The following is a 20,426-nucleotide window of genomic DNA, read 5'->3' on the forward strand; positions in this document are numbered from 1 at the left end:
TCCAAGAGACAGAAAGGACCCCTCCCAAGCTCAACCACGACAAACCTACGCCACGTCACGTCATAGTGCATATTTGCAAATATTAGATCCAAGGATACAATATTTAAAGCGGCCAGGGCAAAGAAATTTCTCACGTACCAAGGCAAAGGTATCAGAATTACGTCAGACCTGTCTACACAGACCTGGAATGAGAGAAAGGGTTGGGGGGGGCATTTTTAAAGTTCATTCAGAGAAAAACATGCAGCCAAGGATCCTTTATCCAGCAAGGCTGTCATTCAGAATTGATGGAGAGATAAAGACCTTCCAGAATCGCCAGTCACTGACCAATTTTGTAACCACGAAACCAGCCCTAGAGGAGATATTGAGGAGGGGTTCTATAAAAGTAAAAAGGCCCCAAGAGTGACACAGAACAGAAAGTCACAATCTATAGAAACAAAGACTGTAATGGCAACATGGCATCATTAAAATCATATCTCTCAATAATCAGTCTCAATGTAAATGGCCTAAATGCTCCCATAAACGCCACAGGGTTGCAGATTGGATAAAAAGACATGACCCATCCATTTGCTGTCTACAAGAGACTCATTTTGAACCTAAAGATACATCCAGACTGAAATTAAAGGGATGGAATACCATCTTTCATGCCAATGGACCTCAAAATAAAGCTGGGGTAGCAATTCTCATATCAGACAGATTGGATTTTAAACTAAAGACTACAGTTAGAGATACAGAAAGGCACTATATTATTCTTAAAGGATGTATCCAACAAGTGGATATGACAATTATAAATGTATATGCCCCCACCAGAGGAGCAGCAAGATACACAAGCCGACTCTTAACCACAATAAAGAGACATAGAGATAAAAATACACTACTAGTAGGGGACCTCAACACTCCACTATCAGCAATAGATAGATCACCTAAGCAGAAAATCAACAAAGAAACAAGAGCTTTGAATGCCATACTCGACGAGTTGGACCTCATATATATAGAGAAAACACTACACCCCAGAACCAAAGAATACTCATTCTATTCTAATGATGCCCATGGAACATTCTCCAGAATGGACCATGTTCTGGGTTACAAAACAGGTTTCAACTGCTACCAAAAGAGTGAAATTATTCCCTGCATATTCTCAGACCACAGTGCTTTGAAAATGGAACTCAACCACAAGGAAAAATTTGGAAGAAACTCAAACACTTGGAGACTAAGAACCATCCTGTTAGGGAATGATTCGATAAACCAGGAAATCAAAAATCAATTTAAACAATTTATGGAGACCAACGAGCATGAAAACACAACAGTCCAACCTATGGGACACTGCAAAGGCAGTCCTAAGGGGAAATTACATAGCCATCCAAGCCTCACTCAAAAGAATAGAAAAATCTAAAATGCAGTTTTTATATTCTCACCTCAAGAAGCTGGAACAGCAACAGAGGAACAGACCTAATCCACGCACAAGGAAGCAGTTGATCAAGATTAGAGCAGAAATCAATGAATTAGAAACCAGGAGCACGGTAGAGCAGATCAACAGAACTAGAAGCTGGTTCTTTGAAAGAATAAATAAAATTGACAAACCACTGGCAAGACTTATCCAAAAGAATACAGAAGGGACCCAAATTAATAAAATTATGAATAAAAAGGGAGAGGTCACAACCAACCCAATGAAATAGGAAGGATTATTAGAAACTTTTATCAACAGCTTTATGCCAATAAATTAAGCAATCTGGAAGAGATGGAGGCCTTCCTGGAAACCTATAAACTACCAAGACTGAAACAGGAAGAAATTGATTTTTTAAACAGGCCAATTAATTATGAAGAGATTGAAACCGTGATTAAAAACCTTCCAAAAAACAAAACGCCAGGGCCTGATGGATTCCCGGGGAAATTCTTTCAAACATTCAAAGAATGTTTCAAAAAATAGAAACAGAAGGAAAGCTACCAAACTCATTCTATGAGGCCAATATTACCTTGATCCTCAAACCAGGCAAAGACCCCATCAAAGAGGAGAATTACAGACCTATTTCCCTAATGAATATGGACGCCAAAATCCTCAACAAGATCCTGGCTAATAGAATCCAACAGTACATTAAAAGGATTATCCATCATGACCAAGTGGGATTCATCCCTGGGATGCAAGGGTGGTCCAATTTGCAAATCTATCAGTGTCTTAGATTTTATCCAGAAAGAAAAATTCAAAAAATCATATGATTCTCTCAATAGATGCAGAAAAAGCATTTGACAAAATACAGCATCCTTTCCTGATTAAAACCCTTCAGAGTGTAGGGATAGAGGGTACATTCCTCAATCTCATAAAAACCATCTATGAAAAGCCTACAGCAAATATCATTCTCAACAGGGAAAAGCTGGAAGCCTTTCCCTTAAGATCAGGAACACAAGGATGCCCACTCTCGCCACTATTATTCAACATAGTACTAGAAGTCCTTGCAACAGCAATCAGACAACAAAAAGGGATAAAAGGTATCCAAATCGGCAAAGAAGAAGTCAAAATGTCTCTCTTCGCAGATGACACGATACTCTATATGGAAAACCCAAAAGAATCCACTCCCAAACTAATAGAAGTTATAGAGCAATTGAGTAATGTGGCAGGATACAAAATCAATGCTCAGAAATCAGTTGCATTTCTACACACGAATAACGAGACTGAAGAAAGAGAAATTAGGGAATCTATCCCATTTACAATAGCACCAAAAACCATACGTTACCTTGGAATTTACTTAACCAGAGACATAAAGGATCTATATTCTAGAAACTATAAATCACTCTTGAAAGACATTGAGGAAGACACAAAAAGATCGAAAAATATTCCATGCTCATGGATTGGAAGAATTAACATAGTTAAAATGTCCATGCTACCCAGAGCAAGCTACACTTTCAATGCTATCCCGATCAAAATACCAATGACATTTTTCAAAGAACTGGAACAAATAGTCCTTAAATTTGTATGGAACCAGAAAAGGCCCTGCATCACCAAGGAATTGTTGAAAAGGAAAAACAAAGCTGGGGGCATCACAATGCCGGATTTCGAGCTCTACTACAAAGCTGTGATCACAAAGACAGCATGGTACTGGCACAAAAACAGACACATAGGCCAATGGAACAGAATAGAGAACCCAGAAATGGATCCTTGGCTCTTTGGGCAACTAATCTTTGATAAAGCAGGACAAAACATCCAGTGGAAAAAAGACAGTCTCTTCAATAAATGGTGCTGGGAAAATTGGACAGCTACATGCAAAAGAATGAAACTTGACCACTCTCTCACACCATACACAAAGATAAACTCCAAATGGATGAAAGACCTTGATGTGAGACAGGAACCCATCAAAATCCTAGAGGAGAGCATAGGCAGCAATCTCTACGACATCAGCCACAGCAACCTTTTTCATGACCCATCTCCAAAGGCAAGAGAAACAAAAGATAAAATGAACTTGTGGGACTTCATCAAGATAAAAAGCTTCTGCACAGCCAAGGAAACAGTCAAAAAAACTAAGAGGTAGCCCACAGAATGGGAGAATATATTTGCAAATGATGCTACAGATAAAAGACTGGTATCCAAGATCTACAAAGAACTTCTCCAACTCAATACACGAGAAACAAACAAACAAATCATAAAATGGGCAGAAGATATGAACAGACACTTTTCCAATGAAGACATACAAATGGCCAACAGACACATGAAAAAATGTTCAAAATCATTAGCCATCAGGGAAATTCAAATCAAAACTACACTGAGATACCACCTTACGCCAGTTAGAATGGCAAAAAAAGACAAGGCAAGAAACAACAATTGTTGGAGAGGATGTGGAGAAAGGGGATCCTTCCTACATTGTTGGTGGGAATGGAAGTTGGTACAGCCACTCTGGAAAACAGTGTGGAGGTCCCTTAAAAAGTTAAAAATTGAGCTACCCTATGACCTAGCCATTGCACTACTGGGTATTTACCCCAAAGATACAGACGTAGTGAAGAGAAGGGCCATATGCTCCCCAATGTTCATAGCAGCATTGTCCACAATAGCTAAACTGTGGAAAGAGCCGAGATGCCCTTCAACAGATGACTGGATTAAGAAGATGTGGTCCATATATATAATGGAATATTACTCAGCTGTCAAAAAGAACGATTTCTCAACATTTGCTGCAACATGGACGGCACTGGAGGAGATAATGCTAAGTGAAATAAGTCAAGCAGAGAAAGACAATTATCATATGGTTTCTCTCATCTATGGAACATAAGAACTAGGAAGATCAGTAGGAGAAGAAAGGGATAAAGAAAGGGGGTAATCAGAAGGGGTAACGAAGCATGAGAGATTGTGGACTCTGAGAAACAAACTGAGGGCTTCAGAGGGGAGGAGGGTGCGGGAATGGGATAGGCTGGTGATGAGTAGTAAGGAGGGCACATATTGCATGGTGCACTGGGTGTTATACGCAACTAATGAATCATCAAACTTTACATCAAAAACCAGGGATGTACTGTATGGTGAATAACATAATATAATGAAAATATTACTATGGAAAAAAAAGAGTACATGTAAAAGCACTTACCATGGTGCCCAATACAAACGTTTAGTAAGTTATATATGTGGGTGTGGGTGTGGATTTGTTTGTGGATGTTGTGTGGGTGTGTGTATACGTGCATGCCCATACATGCATGCACAGTGAGGTGTTGTTAAATGTGAAAACCTGGCTCCATAAGAAAAAAAATAGTTCTGACTTGTAGTGTTTGTCAATTTCTATTATATAAACACTCCTAGCATGGATGATTTCACGCCAAGAGTGTAATGTCACTATATCCAGAGCTGGGGACAAATGTACACAACTCATTCTCACCGACCACTGTGAGCTGACTTCTGCATACCACTGAATATTATCCATATGGTCATCCATTACAAAATTCAATTATTTTTGTGTATATGTGAATATGTCTTTACATGCCCATGTATACAGTGTACATGTATATAAAACCAAAACACACATAAAAAGACCTAGAGAGATATCCAATGGATGACAGGATTTTCGCCAGGGTAGGAAATGGTAGAGTAGGAAGAGGAGAAGGATAAATAGAACTTTTGTTTTATCAGCTTCATTGACTTGTTCACCTACTGCTTATGTACTTATTGGATCAAATAGGATATATTTCACTAATATTAACACTCAGCTCCAATATGACATAAATAACCAGCTAAATTAGATGTCATCTTACACACACACACACACACACACACACGCACCTCCTAAAAATTATACAACTTACTTTGGCTTCAGTTTCTCCCCTGTGAAGAGTATATAGATGATGGACAGCACTTTGTGATGAAGACCAAGGATGAGTCAGAATTTGGAAGACATGAAAATCATGACCAAGGGTGTCTGTTGTGACTAGAAGCATTCCTGAAAGACATACCAAAAACAGAGTAAAAATAAAAACAATTATGTACGTGGATGAAATATTTTCACAAAGCACTCATTATGCCTTAAAGTATTACCGAAGGAAAAAAATTACCAAAGATGTAAAAAACCTCCCCCGATAAAAAAATGAAAACACAGCATCCTTCCTCTGTATGAACACTAATTGTAAAAGTTTTCTGACGTTCCCATACGACTAGCAGAGAAAGTTTAACCGAGAGTTCACAAGTATTTTAAAACAGCAAATCCGATAACAAAGAATGTGAAAATGAGTTCTCTCCATGGAACTAAAACCTGCTCCCACTTTTTACCATTTCTCAAAACCTGAATTTTAAGTTTCAATTTATCTACTAATCCCCCACCTTAATTCACCAGTTTAAAATGTGTCTCTACCCCGGCATAACATTTATCCAAACTGCCTACAGTATCTCACAGAGCAAGCTTTTAATTTCGACGAATGTCATAGTGAAGAATTCTTTGCCTAATCCATTGTCACAAATATTTTGTTTTCTTGCCAAAATGTCACAATTTTAGATTTTACATACAGGTCTATCATTCATTTTGAGCTAATTTTTGGAAAAAGTATGTGGTATCACACAAATTAATTTCTTTTGCAAATGATGTCCAATTGTTCTAGCAAGATTTCTTCAGGAGACTATTTTTTATCCACTGAATTCTTTATCCTTTATTCTTTATGCATCGTCAACTTGTCAAAGATGTACCAGCTGTATCTTCATAGGTCTTTTTCTGGAAGTATTATTCTAATCCACCAATTTCTGCATCTATATTTTCATTAACAATACACTTTCTTGACTATTGTAACTTTATAGTAAATCTTGAAATCAGGTAAGAACCTTTTCAATATTATTCTGGCTACTCCAATTCCTTTCCAAACACAGAATCAGATTTTTGATATAAAAAAAAAATTCCTAGGACTTTTTGGGGAGGATTATATTAAGTCTATAAATCCATCTGAGGGTGATGGACATCTTAACAATATTGAGTCTTCTGATCTATGAACACTTCACATTTCTTGATACATGTCTTGACTTTTTTTTCCCTTGTTCAGCACACAAATTGTAAATATATTTTCTTGGATCCATTATAAATGGTACTCTTTATTTTATCTCAATTATCGACTTTTCCGTGCTGGTATATTTCCCGACATATAACTGACCTTTTTTATATTCTGCCAGTTCTAGGGAGGGATTTTTTGTAGATTACATAGAATTTTCCTTACAAACTATCAGGTAGTATGGGAACAGACATAATTTTATTTCTTCCTTTCCAAACTACATGCCTTTTTTTTCTTCACTTACCACATTTGCTGAGGAAAACAGGACTGGTGAGAAGCAATAGTCTTGCCTTCCAAATTTTAGGAGAAAGCATTCAATCTTTAAGTAGGATATTAGCTGTAGGATTTTTTATAAATGCCCTCTAACAACTTAAGGATGTTCCTTTCTACTCCTAGTCTGTTGAGAGCTTTTATAACGAACTAATGTTGAATTTTGTCCAGGGTTTTACACCTGTGAAATGATTATGAGGTTTTCTTCTTTACTCAATTAATATGGTGAATTTTACTAATGAATGGTTATCAAATGTCAAACAAGCCTTGCATTCCTAGGATAAGCTCCACCTGGTCAAAATCCTTTATTATATGCTGCCCTATTCAATTAGCTAATTTAAGATTTTCATGATGTGTTCCTGAGGGAGATTTGTTTGTAGGTTTCTAATCATGTGTTTGACTGTTTGGGGAATCAGGGTGAAGCTGGTCCTGTTGTGAAATGTCCCTTATATTCTTATTTTCTAGAAGAGATTGGGGGACACTGCTATTATTTCTTACTTAGACGTTCAGTAGAATTTGCCGATGAAACTATGCGGACCTTTTTATTGTTGAACACTCCGAAATCTTTTTAATTTCTTTGTAATTTAAATTTTATTATTTTAAAATGGAAAATTTGGGTGTTGCATTTAAATGTTCTTCTTGGGTGAATTACTCTCTGTAACTCAAGGAAATAGCCTTTATTAATATCTGTAGGGTCTTTGGTGATATCTACTTTTTCATTGAGATTATCAACAATTTGTCTTCTCTCTTTTTTTTCTTGGTCATTCTGGCTATAAGTTTTCAAGGAAATCTATTTTGGGTGTCACTAACTTTCTTTTTTCTTTTCTTTTCTTTTTTTTAAAGATTTTATTTATTTAGGGGTGCCTGAGTGGCTCAGTCGTTAAGTGTCTGCCTTTGTCTCAGGTCATGATCTCAGGGTCCTGGGATGGAGTCCCACATCAGGCTCCCTGCTCAGCAGGAAGCCTGTTTCTCCCTCTCCCACTCCCCCTGCTGGTGTTCCCTCTCTCACTCTCTCTGTCAAATAAATAAATTCTTTAAAAAAATTTTTTTAAAAAGAATTTATTTATTTGAGAGACAGAGAGAGAATGAGATGGGGGAGGAGCAGAGGGAGACAGAGACTTCCCACAGACCAGGGAGCCCGACAAGGGACTCAATTCCAGGACCCTGAGATCATGACCTGAGCCAAAGGCAGACGCTTAATGACTGCGCCACCCAGGCGCCCCAACTGTCACTGATTTTCTTTTTTCAATTTCATTGTTTCTCCTACATTTCTCCTTCTGCTATTATTTCCTTCATTCTCCTTGCTTTAGTTTTATTTGCTCTTTCCTTTTTCAACTTTTTTTTTTTTAACTCACATGAACTCACGACCCCGAGATCAAGACCTGAGCTGAGATCAAGAGTCAGATGCTTAACCAACTGAGCCACTGAGGCATCCCTTTTTTCAACTTTTTTTTTTTTTTAAGATTTTTATTTATTTATTTGACAGAGAGAGACAGCCAGCAAGAGAGGAAACACAAGCAGGGGGAGCGGGAGAGGAAGAAGCAGCCTCCCAGTGGAGAAGCCTGATGTGGGGCTCGATCCCAGAACGCTGGGATCACGCCCTGAGCCGAAGGCAGATGCTTAACGACTGCGCCACCCAGGCGCCCCGTTTTTTAACTTTTTTAAAAAAAAATTTTATTTATGTATTTGTCAGAGAGAGAGCGCGGGCACATGCACAAGCAGGGGGAGCGGTAGGTAGAGGGAGAAGCAGACTCCCCACTGAGCAAGGAGCCCAATGCAGGGCTCAATCCCAGGACCCTGAGATCATGACCTGAGCCGAAGGCAGACACTTAACTGACTGAGCCACCCCGGCGTCTCTTTTTTCAACTTTCTTAAGGTGGAAGCTTAGATCACTGTTTCAGGAAATTTCTTCTTTTTCAGAGTAAGCATATATTGGTATAAATTTCCCTATAAACCTGCTTTAAAAGGGAATGAATTCCAGGGCACCTGGGTGGCTCAGTCAGTTAAGCATCTGTCTACCTTCAGTTCAGGTCATGATCCCAGGGTCCTGGGATCGAGCCCCACGCTGGGCTCCCTGCCCAGCGGGAAGCCTGGTTCTCCCTCTCCCTCTGCCTGCTGCTCCCCCTGCTTGTGCGCTCTCTCTCTCTCTCTCTCTGCCAAATAAATAAAATAAACTCTAAAAAAAAGTGTTTTAAAAAAGGAATGAATTCCAAAATTTTTATACTGTCTTTTTTTGGATTCCATTCTAAACGTTTTCTAGATATTTCCTCTTTACTCATGGGATATTTAATATGTTGTTGAGTTTTTCCAAGTATGTGGGTATTTTTCAGGTGTTTTTCACATACTGATTTTTAGTTTAATTCCATGACAAGGAATTTGTTAAACCTTGTTTTATATCTGAGACTAGACTGCAGTGACTGTTCCACACACACTTGAACACCTGCAGTGTTACAAAGGTCAGTTAATTCAAGTTTATTGATAGTGTTGTTAGGATCTTCAATATTCTTACTGATTGATTGCCTGCTTTCTTGTTCTACCACTGAACAGAACTTAACATCTCCAAGTATAATCGTGGATATGTTTTTTTTTTTCCAGTTATATAAGCTCCCTAAATTTTAGACCTTTTTTTTTTTAATTCCATACACATTTAGGATTACTAGGACTTCTTGGTGAACCTCTTTTATTTTGATGTCCCATTTTAACCCTGGTATTTTCCTTGTTCTGAAGCCTACTTTTTCTGATACTGATACCATCACTCTTGCTTCATTCTGATTGGTGCACACATGGTATATACTTTTCCATTCTTTCACTTTTACAATCAATATAATAGTACTTAAAATGACTTTGTTTTAGACAATAATGGAGGTCTAATTTGGGATTTTTTTAAATCCAATTCTGGACTTTTTAAATTTGTGTTTGTAGTTCATTCACATTTAGCCTAACTTACTGGTAGGGTTGAGTTTATAGTTACCATTTTTTTTTTTTCTGATGGTCGTTTTTGTTGTTTCTCTGTTGTTTCCGTTTTTCTAGATAACTTCAATACTTTAAATATCCAATTTTAATTTTTCTATTAGCTTTTTAAATATCTCTCTTTAAGTTTCTCTTGGTTGTTCCAGGAACTATAATACACATATCTAAATTTGTGCGTGTTTGTTTCTATTTTGTCCAGAATTTATATTTGTTTTCTGTGGGAGAATGGTTTATCAGCTTACTCTGCTATGCCAAAAGCACAATGACACTTTTTTTAACTCTTAAAACTTCTCTTGGTTGAAAAAAAGATATGAAAGAATAGTAAGCACTAGTGGGAAGATAAGGTAGACATTTAAATAGAAAGATGAAGTATATGTGAGTTTCCTATCTACTTGGCTAATATAAGGTACAGCTCTAGTCACTACGTTAAATGAAAAAATACCATACTAGATGCCAGTGTCCTATTTCCAAGAGAATACATTTTAGATGATGAAAAGTGTCATTTATTGAGATCTACTTCAAACGTGTAACAGTTTATATAACATTGCCTCCCACTCTGCAACCAGCTATGGTCATGAGGTCACTGACATATTTTATATTCTTTCCATATTATTGTTGTTATCCAAACAATAAATTTCTAAGGTTGGGCATGAACACTTAGTTGTCCTTTTGTGGACAATACGTCTTCACTCCTCCTACTTTTTGCTGAGCTACACTAAGTCTGAATTATCACAATTCTGCTACTATGTTTTGATTTCACTTTTCCATGACAAAATGACTTTCTGCATGTGAGAAACAATTCAATGGAAACATTCTGACAGGAAAATGATGAACTTATAGTTACAATACAAATATATGACTCACCTACTGAAGATAAACGTTATTTCTTTTAGAATCATATCAATATTTTATTCAAAATAAGCACTCCATCCAGTAAAAGTCCCCATCAGCCAAATCAAGACAATTACTGTTCCACATATAAATGATAATCACAAATGAACACTTTTCAATAGGCTCCCAGGCTTTCAAACTGACATGAACATTTGTCTAGTATCTTTTTTTTTTTTTTAAGATTTTATTTATTTATTTGACAGAGAGAGACAGCCAGCGAGAGAGGGAACACAAGCAGGGGGAGTGGGAGACGAAGAAGCAGGCTCATAGCGGAGGAGCCTGATGTGGGCTCGATCCCATAATGCCGGGATCACACCCTGAGCCGAAGGCAGACACCCAACCGCTGTGCCACCCAGGCGCCCCCATTTGTCTAGTTTCTAATATGTAAAACAAATTCAGATTTTTAGAGAAATCGGCCACTGAAAATTTATCTTATTATCTTCTGTGTATCCTATTTCAAAAGTTTTCTTTTGAGCACCTGTGTGGCTCAGTCAGTTAAGCGGCTGCCTTCGGCTCAGGTCATGATCTTGGGGTTCTGACAACCAGCCCTGCATAGGGCTCCCCCCTCAGCGGGCAGTCTGTTTCTCTCTCTACTTTTGCCCCTCCCCCTGCTCGTGCTCGCTCAAGCTCTCTCTCTCTTAAATAAATTTTTTTAAAAGTTTCCTTTTTCCACTTCCCATGTAAATGTGGCTTCTATAATCCACCAATGAGCTCACTTTTTTTGACAAAACTTTAAAATTAAAAAAACAAAAAAAAAATCGAAGGAGCAGAGAGGAAAGGAAGAAATAAATAACTAGTACAGTATCATACAATCATGTGCTTTCTTTTAATTTATAATTTCCTCTTTTGCACATATTCTGCTGGAAGAAATGACAAGCTTTTTTTTTTTCTTCTACAAAACAACTTAAAAAGCCGATATACATAAAAGGAAAAACTCGTACAGAGTAGACTGTGGCTTGAGAACTATTTATGCAGCATCAGAAGACTAAACCAGACTCTAGCCTGGCCATAAACTAAACCCACGCCCCAAATGAGGTGCCAAGCCACAAAAAGCATTTGCGTCATCTGGGAATACAAGGAAAAGAAGGACTTCTAATTATAGGGCCTGGAAGCGGAAGCTTAGAGTGATTAGCTGTTTAGGCGCTGCTGTGTGTTTATCTGGAAGCTTCCTCTCCCTCACTCTCAGCCTCAAGTTTGATAGATGAGCGTTAGCATCGGAGGGTGGGGACTGAAGCTGCTGATGGTACATGGCGTTCTCCAAAATCTGAGGGAGCTGGAGACTGAACATTAAGGCTTTTGCGGCCTCATAAGAACATAAATCTTTTCAACTGGGCGTCAGCTGGTTAGCCTAAAAGGCAAAATTAAAGAGTAGCAAACCTCCACTGGGCATATGCTATAAAATCTTGGAAACATGAGTAGGTATGTCTTTTTTACCATATCCTATTTATAACACCTCCCTAATTGTATGGTTCTTTATCACGTGCACACATATGAATTGGAAAACAAATTACCAGCTATTCACACTCTCTTCCAAAAAGAAATAAAAACACTGATATGCTGGGGGCAGACAGAAATCATTACAAGAATTCAAAATATATCACTCATAAAGTAATTTGACATTTTGGTATGAATTCTTGTGAATTTAATACTTCCCCATCAATACGTGTACAGATTAAAACTTACAAATTATTTAATTATCTTTTAAGTTACTAGTCAAATTTGTAAACATAAAAGCAGAAAAACAAAACCCCGGTTCTGATCAAATTCTTTTAGGTCTTCAAATTACATAAAACCACAATAATAACCTATGAAGATCTGATTAATAAAACTTTTAAACTGACTGTGAATACTTGAAAACAATGGTCTCAAAACTTCCCTGTGGGCAGCATCAACGTTAGCACATTTCGTAAGCTGCTTGAAGATGCTGATAATCAAACCCCTCGCTGTATTTTTCTACATTTGTGGCCCAGGATATATTAAGTCTTTCTTAAATTGAAGCTCAAAATCACTGTTAAAAGCGCTGCAGCACAAGAAGACATCCAAATGGCCAACAGACACATGAAAAAGTGCTCAACATCACTTGGCATCAGGGAAATACAAATCAAAACCACAATGAGATACCACCTCACACCAGTCAGAATGGCTAAAATTAACAAGTCAGGAAACGACAGATGTTGGCGAGGATGCGGGAAAAGGGGAACCCTCCTACACTGTTGGTGGGAATGCAAGCTGGTGCAGCCACGCTGGAAAACAGTATGGAGGTTCCTCAAAAAGTTGAAAAATTAAAGCTATGCTATGACCCAGCAATTGCGCTACTGGGTATTTACTCCAAAGTTACAAATGTAGTGATCCGAAGGGGCACATGTACCCCGATGTTTATTTTATAGCAGCAATGTCCACAATAGCCAAACTATGCAAAGAGCCTAGATGTCCATCGACAGATGAATGGATAAAGAATATGTGGTATATATACACAATGGAATATTATGCAGCCATCAAAAATGAAACCCTGCCATTTGCAACAACGTGGATGGAGCTAGAAGGCATTATGCTAAGCACAATATGTCAATCAGAGAAAGACAATTATCATATGATCTCACTGGCATGTGGAATTTAAGAAACAAGGCAGAGGATCATAAGGGAAGAGAGTAAAAAATGTAACAAAATGAACCAGAGAGGGAGACAAACCATAAGAGACTCTTAATCTCCGGAAACAAACTGAGGGTTACTGGAGGGGAGGGGGGGTGAGAGGGCTGGCGTGGTTGAGTGATGGACATTGGAGAGGGTATGTGTTGTGAGGAGTGCTGCTAATTTTAAGACTGATGAATCATAGACCTGTACCCCTGAAACAAATAATACATTATATGTTAATTAAAAATTTTTAAAATTTTTAAAAAGCACTGCAGTACACACTGTCAAACACACAAAAGACATGATTCATTTTATCCCTTCCTAAAGTTGCATATATCCACAACCCAAAAATTAGACCAAAATCTCTGATATGGTTCTTACTCATCTGCTCCATGTAGGAAAATCTAAACTCAATCATTGGTTTTCTAGCTCACTTATTTCATAACTTACTATTTCTATCTTCTTGCGTTTTTAGGAGTTTCAAGTTAAGTGTCCTAACATCTTCATTGGAATAATTAGTTTGTTTTCTTCCTTTCACTTTGCATCATGCAATATTTAGGGTTCTGAAGACATCTTTGGCCATAACCAATGGGTTTTCATATTAAATACTCTAATATCCATTATTTTCAATAGTCTTTTCATCCAAGAGACATATAGCAAAGTGGTTCACATCTATGTGTTTTTATTTTTCCAAGTGGGTGAATACATTTTTTGGTCGGAGGCTAAAACAGTTTTTAAGGTTTATTAATCTTTATTAATATATAACTTATTTACAATAAATGTACTCATTTTAATACAGTTTGATGAGTCTGACAAGTATATACACCTATGCTACTGGCAGCATCAAGATGGAGCACATGCGAAAAAATTCCCTTGTGTCCACTTGCAGTCCATCCCCTCCCCATTGCGTGGCCCCAGGTGACCACTGATTGGCTTTCTGTCATTGTGAATTAATATCGCCTACTTTAGAATTCCATGTAAATGGATACACACAATATCTTGTTAACCCTACTGCTGTGGCTAACAGTACTACATTTGTTTATTTATATTACTGGGCCGTATTCCCTTATATAGATATATGATCATTTATATATCCATTCAGTAGTTGTTTCTAGTTTTTGGCTATTGTGAAACAAACTCCTAGTAAGATTCAAGAACAAGTCTCTGTATGAACGCATGTTTTTATTTTTCTTAGGTGAATATGTAGGAATAGAACTGCTGGCTCATATGTATGTTTAACTTGATTAAAAAAAAAAAAAACTTTGAAAATGTTTACCCAAAGTGGCTCTATCATTTTAACTTTCCCATGAGCTCCATAACTCATTAGCATTTGGTACTGTCAGTCTTTTAAAATTCTCATCATTATGGTGAGTATTTGGTGATTTCTTATGGTTTTAGTATGCCATATTCCTTGATGATCAGTGATGTTGATCAACTTTTCATGTGTTAAATGGCTATTTGCATATTTTCTTTTGTGACATGATTGCTCAAAACATTTGCCTATTTTTAATTGTTTTGTCTATATATTTATATATACGATATATGACTATAAACAGATATGATACTTTCTCCCAATTTATGGCACCCCACTTCATTTTCTTAACCATATCCTTCCCAAGGTCCTTAATACAATGAAGGCCAGTTTTATGGTTTGTGTTTTTGTTATCCTACCTAAAACATGTTTCTCTATCCCTCTTGGGTCACAATGATATAATCCTTTTGTTTTCTCTTTGAAGGTTTATAGTTTAAGCTTTTAAATTAAGTCTATGATCAATTTAGAGTTCATTTTTGTGTATGTTAAGTAAAAGTTTATTTTTTTCCCAAGTGGATATCCCAGTTGTTCCAGCACCATTGTTGAGACAACTATACTATCCACATTGAATTACTTTATTTTGGTCAGCTATCAAGTGACCATGTGCATGTGATCAATTTTTGGATTCTATTCCATCCATCTATAACTATATTTGCCTCAAACCATCCTTTCTAGATTACTATACGTTTAGAGTAGGTTACTCACCTTTTTCCAGATTGATCTGACTATTGTAGATCCTTTGAATTTCTATATAATTTTAGAATAAGCTTGTGTTGATTACTTTTGGTTTAACCATTCATTATTTAAAAAGTGAAACATTAGTGGACAATATTAACACAAAACACTAATAGGATATCAAGGCATAAAGTGATTAAATATTTTTATAAAATATAATTTTCTTTCATAACTGAATGATTTTTCTTACCCGATCATATTGTACTATCACAACATGGAGGGTCCTTACAATGACAAAAATGTAAAATTTTTAGATAAAGTAGAAGAACTGGGAAGATAAGGAAGTATTGTTTGGGAAGATTAATTTGACTCTTAACTTTATTCAGGACAACATATCATACAATTGCAGAATTTTATAACTCGAAGGGCCTTAGAAATAGCATGCCTGACTTCAATTAATAGATATGATTATTGAAACCCAAAGACAGTGATAAAACCAAATTTAAAAGTCTAAAAAGGGTTAGCTTGTGTTGTCTATTATTAGTATCAATACAACATTACTGTCCCGAGAGAAAAATTATAAACACAGATACACACACACACATACAACTATCACAGACAATCGTTGCTAAAAGTTCATAATAAAATACATTTCAAATTGAGGTTAATAGAAATTTGGTAGAAGAGAGGGAGAAGAAAGTGAAATATCATGAAAAGCAGAAGAAAGAGGAAGAAGTAAAGAGGATATGATGCAGATCAGTCTGCTTGGAACGGATATTTTATGTATTTAGGACTATAATATATAATTTGAAAGGTAAATTTGGAAATTAGGTATTTCCAAAGGAATGCCATTCAATGTACTTCAGAGATGTGTAAAACAGAACTTTTTAACTTTTTGGGTAGAGCTCATACAGGGGTGTGTGTGTGTGCACTCACCAAGCTATATACTTAACATTCATGCAATCTACATTATATAAGCTACAGTTCAATAAAAATGAAGACAAACCAAAACAAAAATAAGGGTAAGAGCACAAGATAAAATCGGTGGTTTTTTGGAGAGTGAATGAATGGAGAGAGAAAGAAAAAACAGATACTAAACAGAGCAGTTAGAAAGTTAAAATCCTATCCCTATGGGGCAGGGGAGGTGGGAGACACAATAAAACCTAAAACACAGCAGCCAGAAGGGGATGCATAAGAAATACAGATACATGGTGAGGGGTCAAGAAAGAGGTCAATGAGTCTCAGATGTGCAGCTTGGCCAAATGGGTGGTCAAAGCACCACAAAGCATGTATTCCAGAGCATATATATGACACTCTACAGACTTCAGTCAAGGTTCTAGCAGGGGAGATCAAAAACTATGTAACAAATAATTATTAGATGAAAAATAAAAGTGTTCATCGTTTAGCATTTTTATTTTGGGTATATTTGCAAATATGTCAAATATTACAAAATAACCAAGTGTCTCTGGAAATTAGACTTCATTACCTATCTGCACTATTTCAAAACATGACTTCTTAATTATGTTTCAGAAAGAGTATTTTAAGAACAACCGCTGACATACAACAACGATTACTGGGCGGGCAGGCATTCTTTGCACAACCTCACTCTACATATCTGTATCTATATACATCAGTGTAATGGCTTCTTAGCCCATCAGAAGGATATGGCTTGTGGGGTGCCTGGGTGGCTCAGTCTGTTAGGCGTCTCTTCATTTCAGCTCATGCCATGATCTCAGGATTGTGAGATCGAGCCCTGTGTCAGGCTCTGCTTGAGGTCCTTTCCCTCTCCCTCTCTTCTGTTCCTCCCCCCACTCTCTTTTTCTCTCTCTCAAATAAATATCTTTAAAAAAAAAAAAGAAATGACTTGAATAAAGAGACCAAAAACCACCACCACCATCAAAAACTTCCCACAAAACAATCAAAGCAACAAAAGGAAAACCACAAGATCAGTTCATCTTAAATAATAATCGTATTCTCTTCTATACTGTTGGGACTCTAAACTGGTTTTTTGGTAAAACTCATTAACTCTGAACACTGATATGGACTACTGTTTTTACATGTTTCTTTACATCGTCCATTCCCACATCCAGTTCGCATTCTCATCCCTTCCCACCATAAGTACCCACCCTATTGGATGTAATGTATGTCCTTTGAAATATATGTATCCTTGAGAAATATTTGTACTGTTTTCAGAGCAATGTTCAAAATAATGAACATAGGCAAGAGTATAGACAAATCTGAATGAGAACACTGAAACAAGCCTGAATCCAGGGGACGGCCAGAGCATTCTAGAGGAGAGGAAACAGGAAGGGACCACAAATACTCAAGTACCTCACTGCTGAACAATCAGTAAAGTTGTCCTGATAAGCAAAAGCTTAATTCACCCTTGGCAACTCTGCATGTATGCACTTGGCTATAGATTTTTTTACCTTCTTCAAAATTTAATACTGGGTTTCTACTGCTATAGTTACATCTGTTACAGGTAGCTATAGTGTTGCAGGTATGTTACAGGTAGCCATAGTGTTACAGGTATGTGTGTGTATGTATGTTTTCTTCACATATTGCATGGCATACATGTATGTATTCACATCTTTCATTAGTTGGTTTAGTGCTAATTGAGCACCTTTGCTTAATTAACTAGAAATACTATGGCAGTCATGGTGGGGAAGGAGAAGGGCTCCTCCTTACTAATGGACACCCAGGACCTGGGACCACATTAGGACTTTCATGGGCTTTGGGCATTTTTGCCTTTATGGTCCCCCTCTTCAATGAAAAAATATTTATAATTATATTTTATGGTTACAGTTGTTCGTTTTAAACATATATTAAAGTATCCCATTAGCTTAAAAGTTTAATTTGTTTTTTGTTTGGTTGGTTGGTTTTGGATTTTTTTGCTTGTTTGTTTTGTTTTGTTTTTGCTTTTAAAAGGAATGAAACACTTTGGTGGAACCACAATACTAGCATGGGCCCTGGGTATCATGCCTACTGCACTTTACGGTAAGTCAAACCTGCAAAGTCACCACTCCCATACAAGTCCTGTGCCACAAGGAACACAGAGCAGAGACCACATTCTTCAGGGAGTAATCCATTACATGAGTAAAACACGTCATTTTATGAGATGACGACAGAGGAGAGCAACTACAAATCTAGAATGGAAACATCTCCTTCTTCGGGGAAAAAAAAAGCAATAAACTCTTCAAGCTGCCTTTGCACTGTTAGTGATATAGCATGAGTGACAAGCAGTAATAAACCAGAAGCTGTCAGATGAGAGGAAAAATCTGAAGCCACATGATTCTGTAGATCTGTGAGGCGTTGCAGATGTTAACAAAAATCAGGACAAGGTATTTTTTCTGACCATTCACTGTGATCAATGGGGAAAACTCTGTGCAAAAGAAAAAAAAAATCCAACCTAAACTTTTTTAATGATTAACCCAAGACCACCATCACCTTTCAATATATAGCATTCAATTAACCAGAAAAATTTCAAGTCTGTTAAAGATGCAGTCAAGCATCCAAAGAGGTACATGTTTAATCTACTTTACTATAGACCCAACATTCATTTTCCTCTTATTAATGGATGGAAAAGCAATTTCCCTGCCAAGGAAGGGCAATTATTTAAAATGTAGATGTGCTGTACTTCACAGCTCTCAGCTCCTCAGCTGGCAGAAATAACGCCTCTGGAAAACAGATCAATTATTTACCAAATTAAAGACAACAGGTCTGTTTTAGAAATGCCAGGCTTACTGCAGACAGCTGAATATTCTGTTTCTAATTTCCAATTTTTAATTAATAAAAAATATGTGTCTTCTTTCATGTCAAAGACAATATACTTAGTAATATGCCAATCTAGTGTGCTTTATTACATAAATATGATGCAGTTTCCACAAGATATTTTTAATATATATGCTATATATCTCAGTCTTAAGTTTATGTGATATGTTTCTTCATTTAATACAATTTGCCATCAGGGATCACTCCCACAATTTAGGGGAAAAGACAATTCTTGCTCAAACCACAAATGAGAAATAACTTGGTTTCATTCAACAAATGAGTAATTACATTGAATTAATGCCTTCTCTCTGCCCTGCCATAGTTTTCCCATGATTATAATGAGAGAAAAATAATTAATGTAATTATTCAGTGTATAGTTACTTACCATCAACTATGTGAAAATTACCAGGCTAATAATAAATAATACCTGGAGACAAAATACCTCTAACAGAAAACATGTTGAAAGGATACTCTCTATGGGTGTACACAAATTTAAACTAGGATAACGTAGGTTAATAATAATAAAAACAATGCCAGCTAAATTTTGTGAGGCCTCACTATGTTTTGGGTATTATTTTAGGCCCCATTATTATCCCTCATTTCATTGATGAGAAAACTGAAGTTCTGAAGGTGATCCAAGCAGATTAGGTAACTTGCCCAATTTAGTGACAAGGTGGGGTGGGGGGAACATGACATTTTGTTTAGAGTCAGGCAGGTCTTCACAAAATGATATTTAAAGTGGGACTCAAGAGTTACCTAAATAGGAGTTACCCCAGTAAAAGAGGATTTCAGGCAGAGGAAAAATGATGTAACATGTTTAAGGAGCTGAAAAACAGTGCGGCTAAATGTTGGGAGGGAAAAGGTAGCAGCACAGGTTGAAGCCGTAAAGTTGTGCTGGGCTATAATACTTGTAGACAGCACAACACAAGATGAAAGTATCATTAACATTTAACATTTCTTACAAAATATTTGGGTATCTTAAAATGGAAGTAAACACATGGAAAAAGTATGATGCAACAATCATACACAGAAGAACCTAGAATTGGGCTGTGACTAAAGAAGATTTTTTAAAAACTAAGAGTAACTGAATGATTCTTACATGGACTGTTATGAACTCAGTATTTGTGCAGCCCCCAAATTCCTATATTGAAACTCTTAAAAACCCAGCCTATATTTGGTGATGGGGTCTGTCAGCTCTCTTCCTTTGTTCACAGCTTTTAGCATTATTAATCTTTTTTTAAAAGATTTATTTTTTTGAGAGAGAGAGAGAGCATGTGAAGTATTGTGATAGGGTGAGACCCTGATCTGATCTGATTAGCGTACTTATAAGAAGGGCCATCACAAACCCTTGTACACAACTGGTGGAAATGCAAATTGGTGCAACCACAGTGAAAAACAGTATGGAAGTTCCTGA

The 20,426-nt window shown here is 36.9% G+C and overlaps 1 protein-coding gene across 19 annotated transcripts in view; it reads right to left on the reverse strand.

The window, feature by feature from the left end:
* BCAS3 (BCAS3 microtubule associated cell migration factor) overlaps positions 1 to 20,426 on the reverse strand; it is a 579,161-nt gene that overhangs the window by 369,838 nt on the left and 188,897 nt on the right. For all 19 annotated transcript variants that reach the window (XM_087854571.1, XM_087854575.1, XM_087854572.1 and 16 more), the window contains one exon: positions 5,269 to 5,402. In XM_087854571.1, the coding sequence (XP_087710697.1) occupies positions 5,269 to 5,402 (134 nt within the window). The remainder of the gene's footprint in view (positions 1 to 5,268; positions 5,403 to 20,426) is intronic.

The sequence above is a fragment of the Ursus americanus genome, chromosome 23 (assembly GCF_024610735.1).
Source record: "Ursus americanus isolate L20-20 chromosome 23, mUrsAme1.1.p, whole genome shotgun sequence".
NCBI classification, from domain to species: Eukaryota; Metazoa; Chordata; class Mammalia; order Carnivora; family Ursidae; genus Ursus; species Ursus americanus.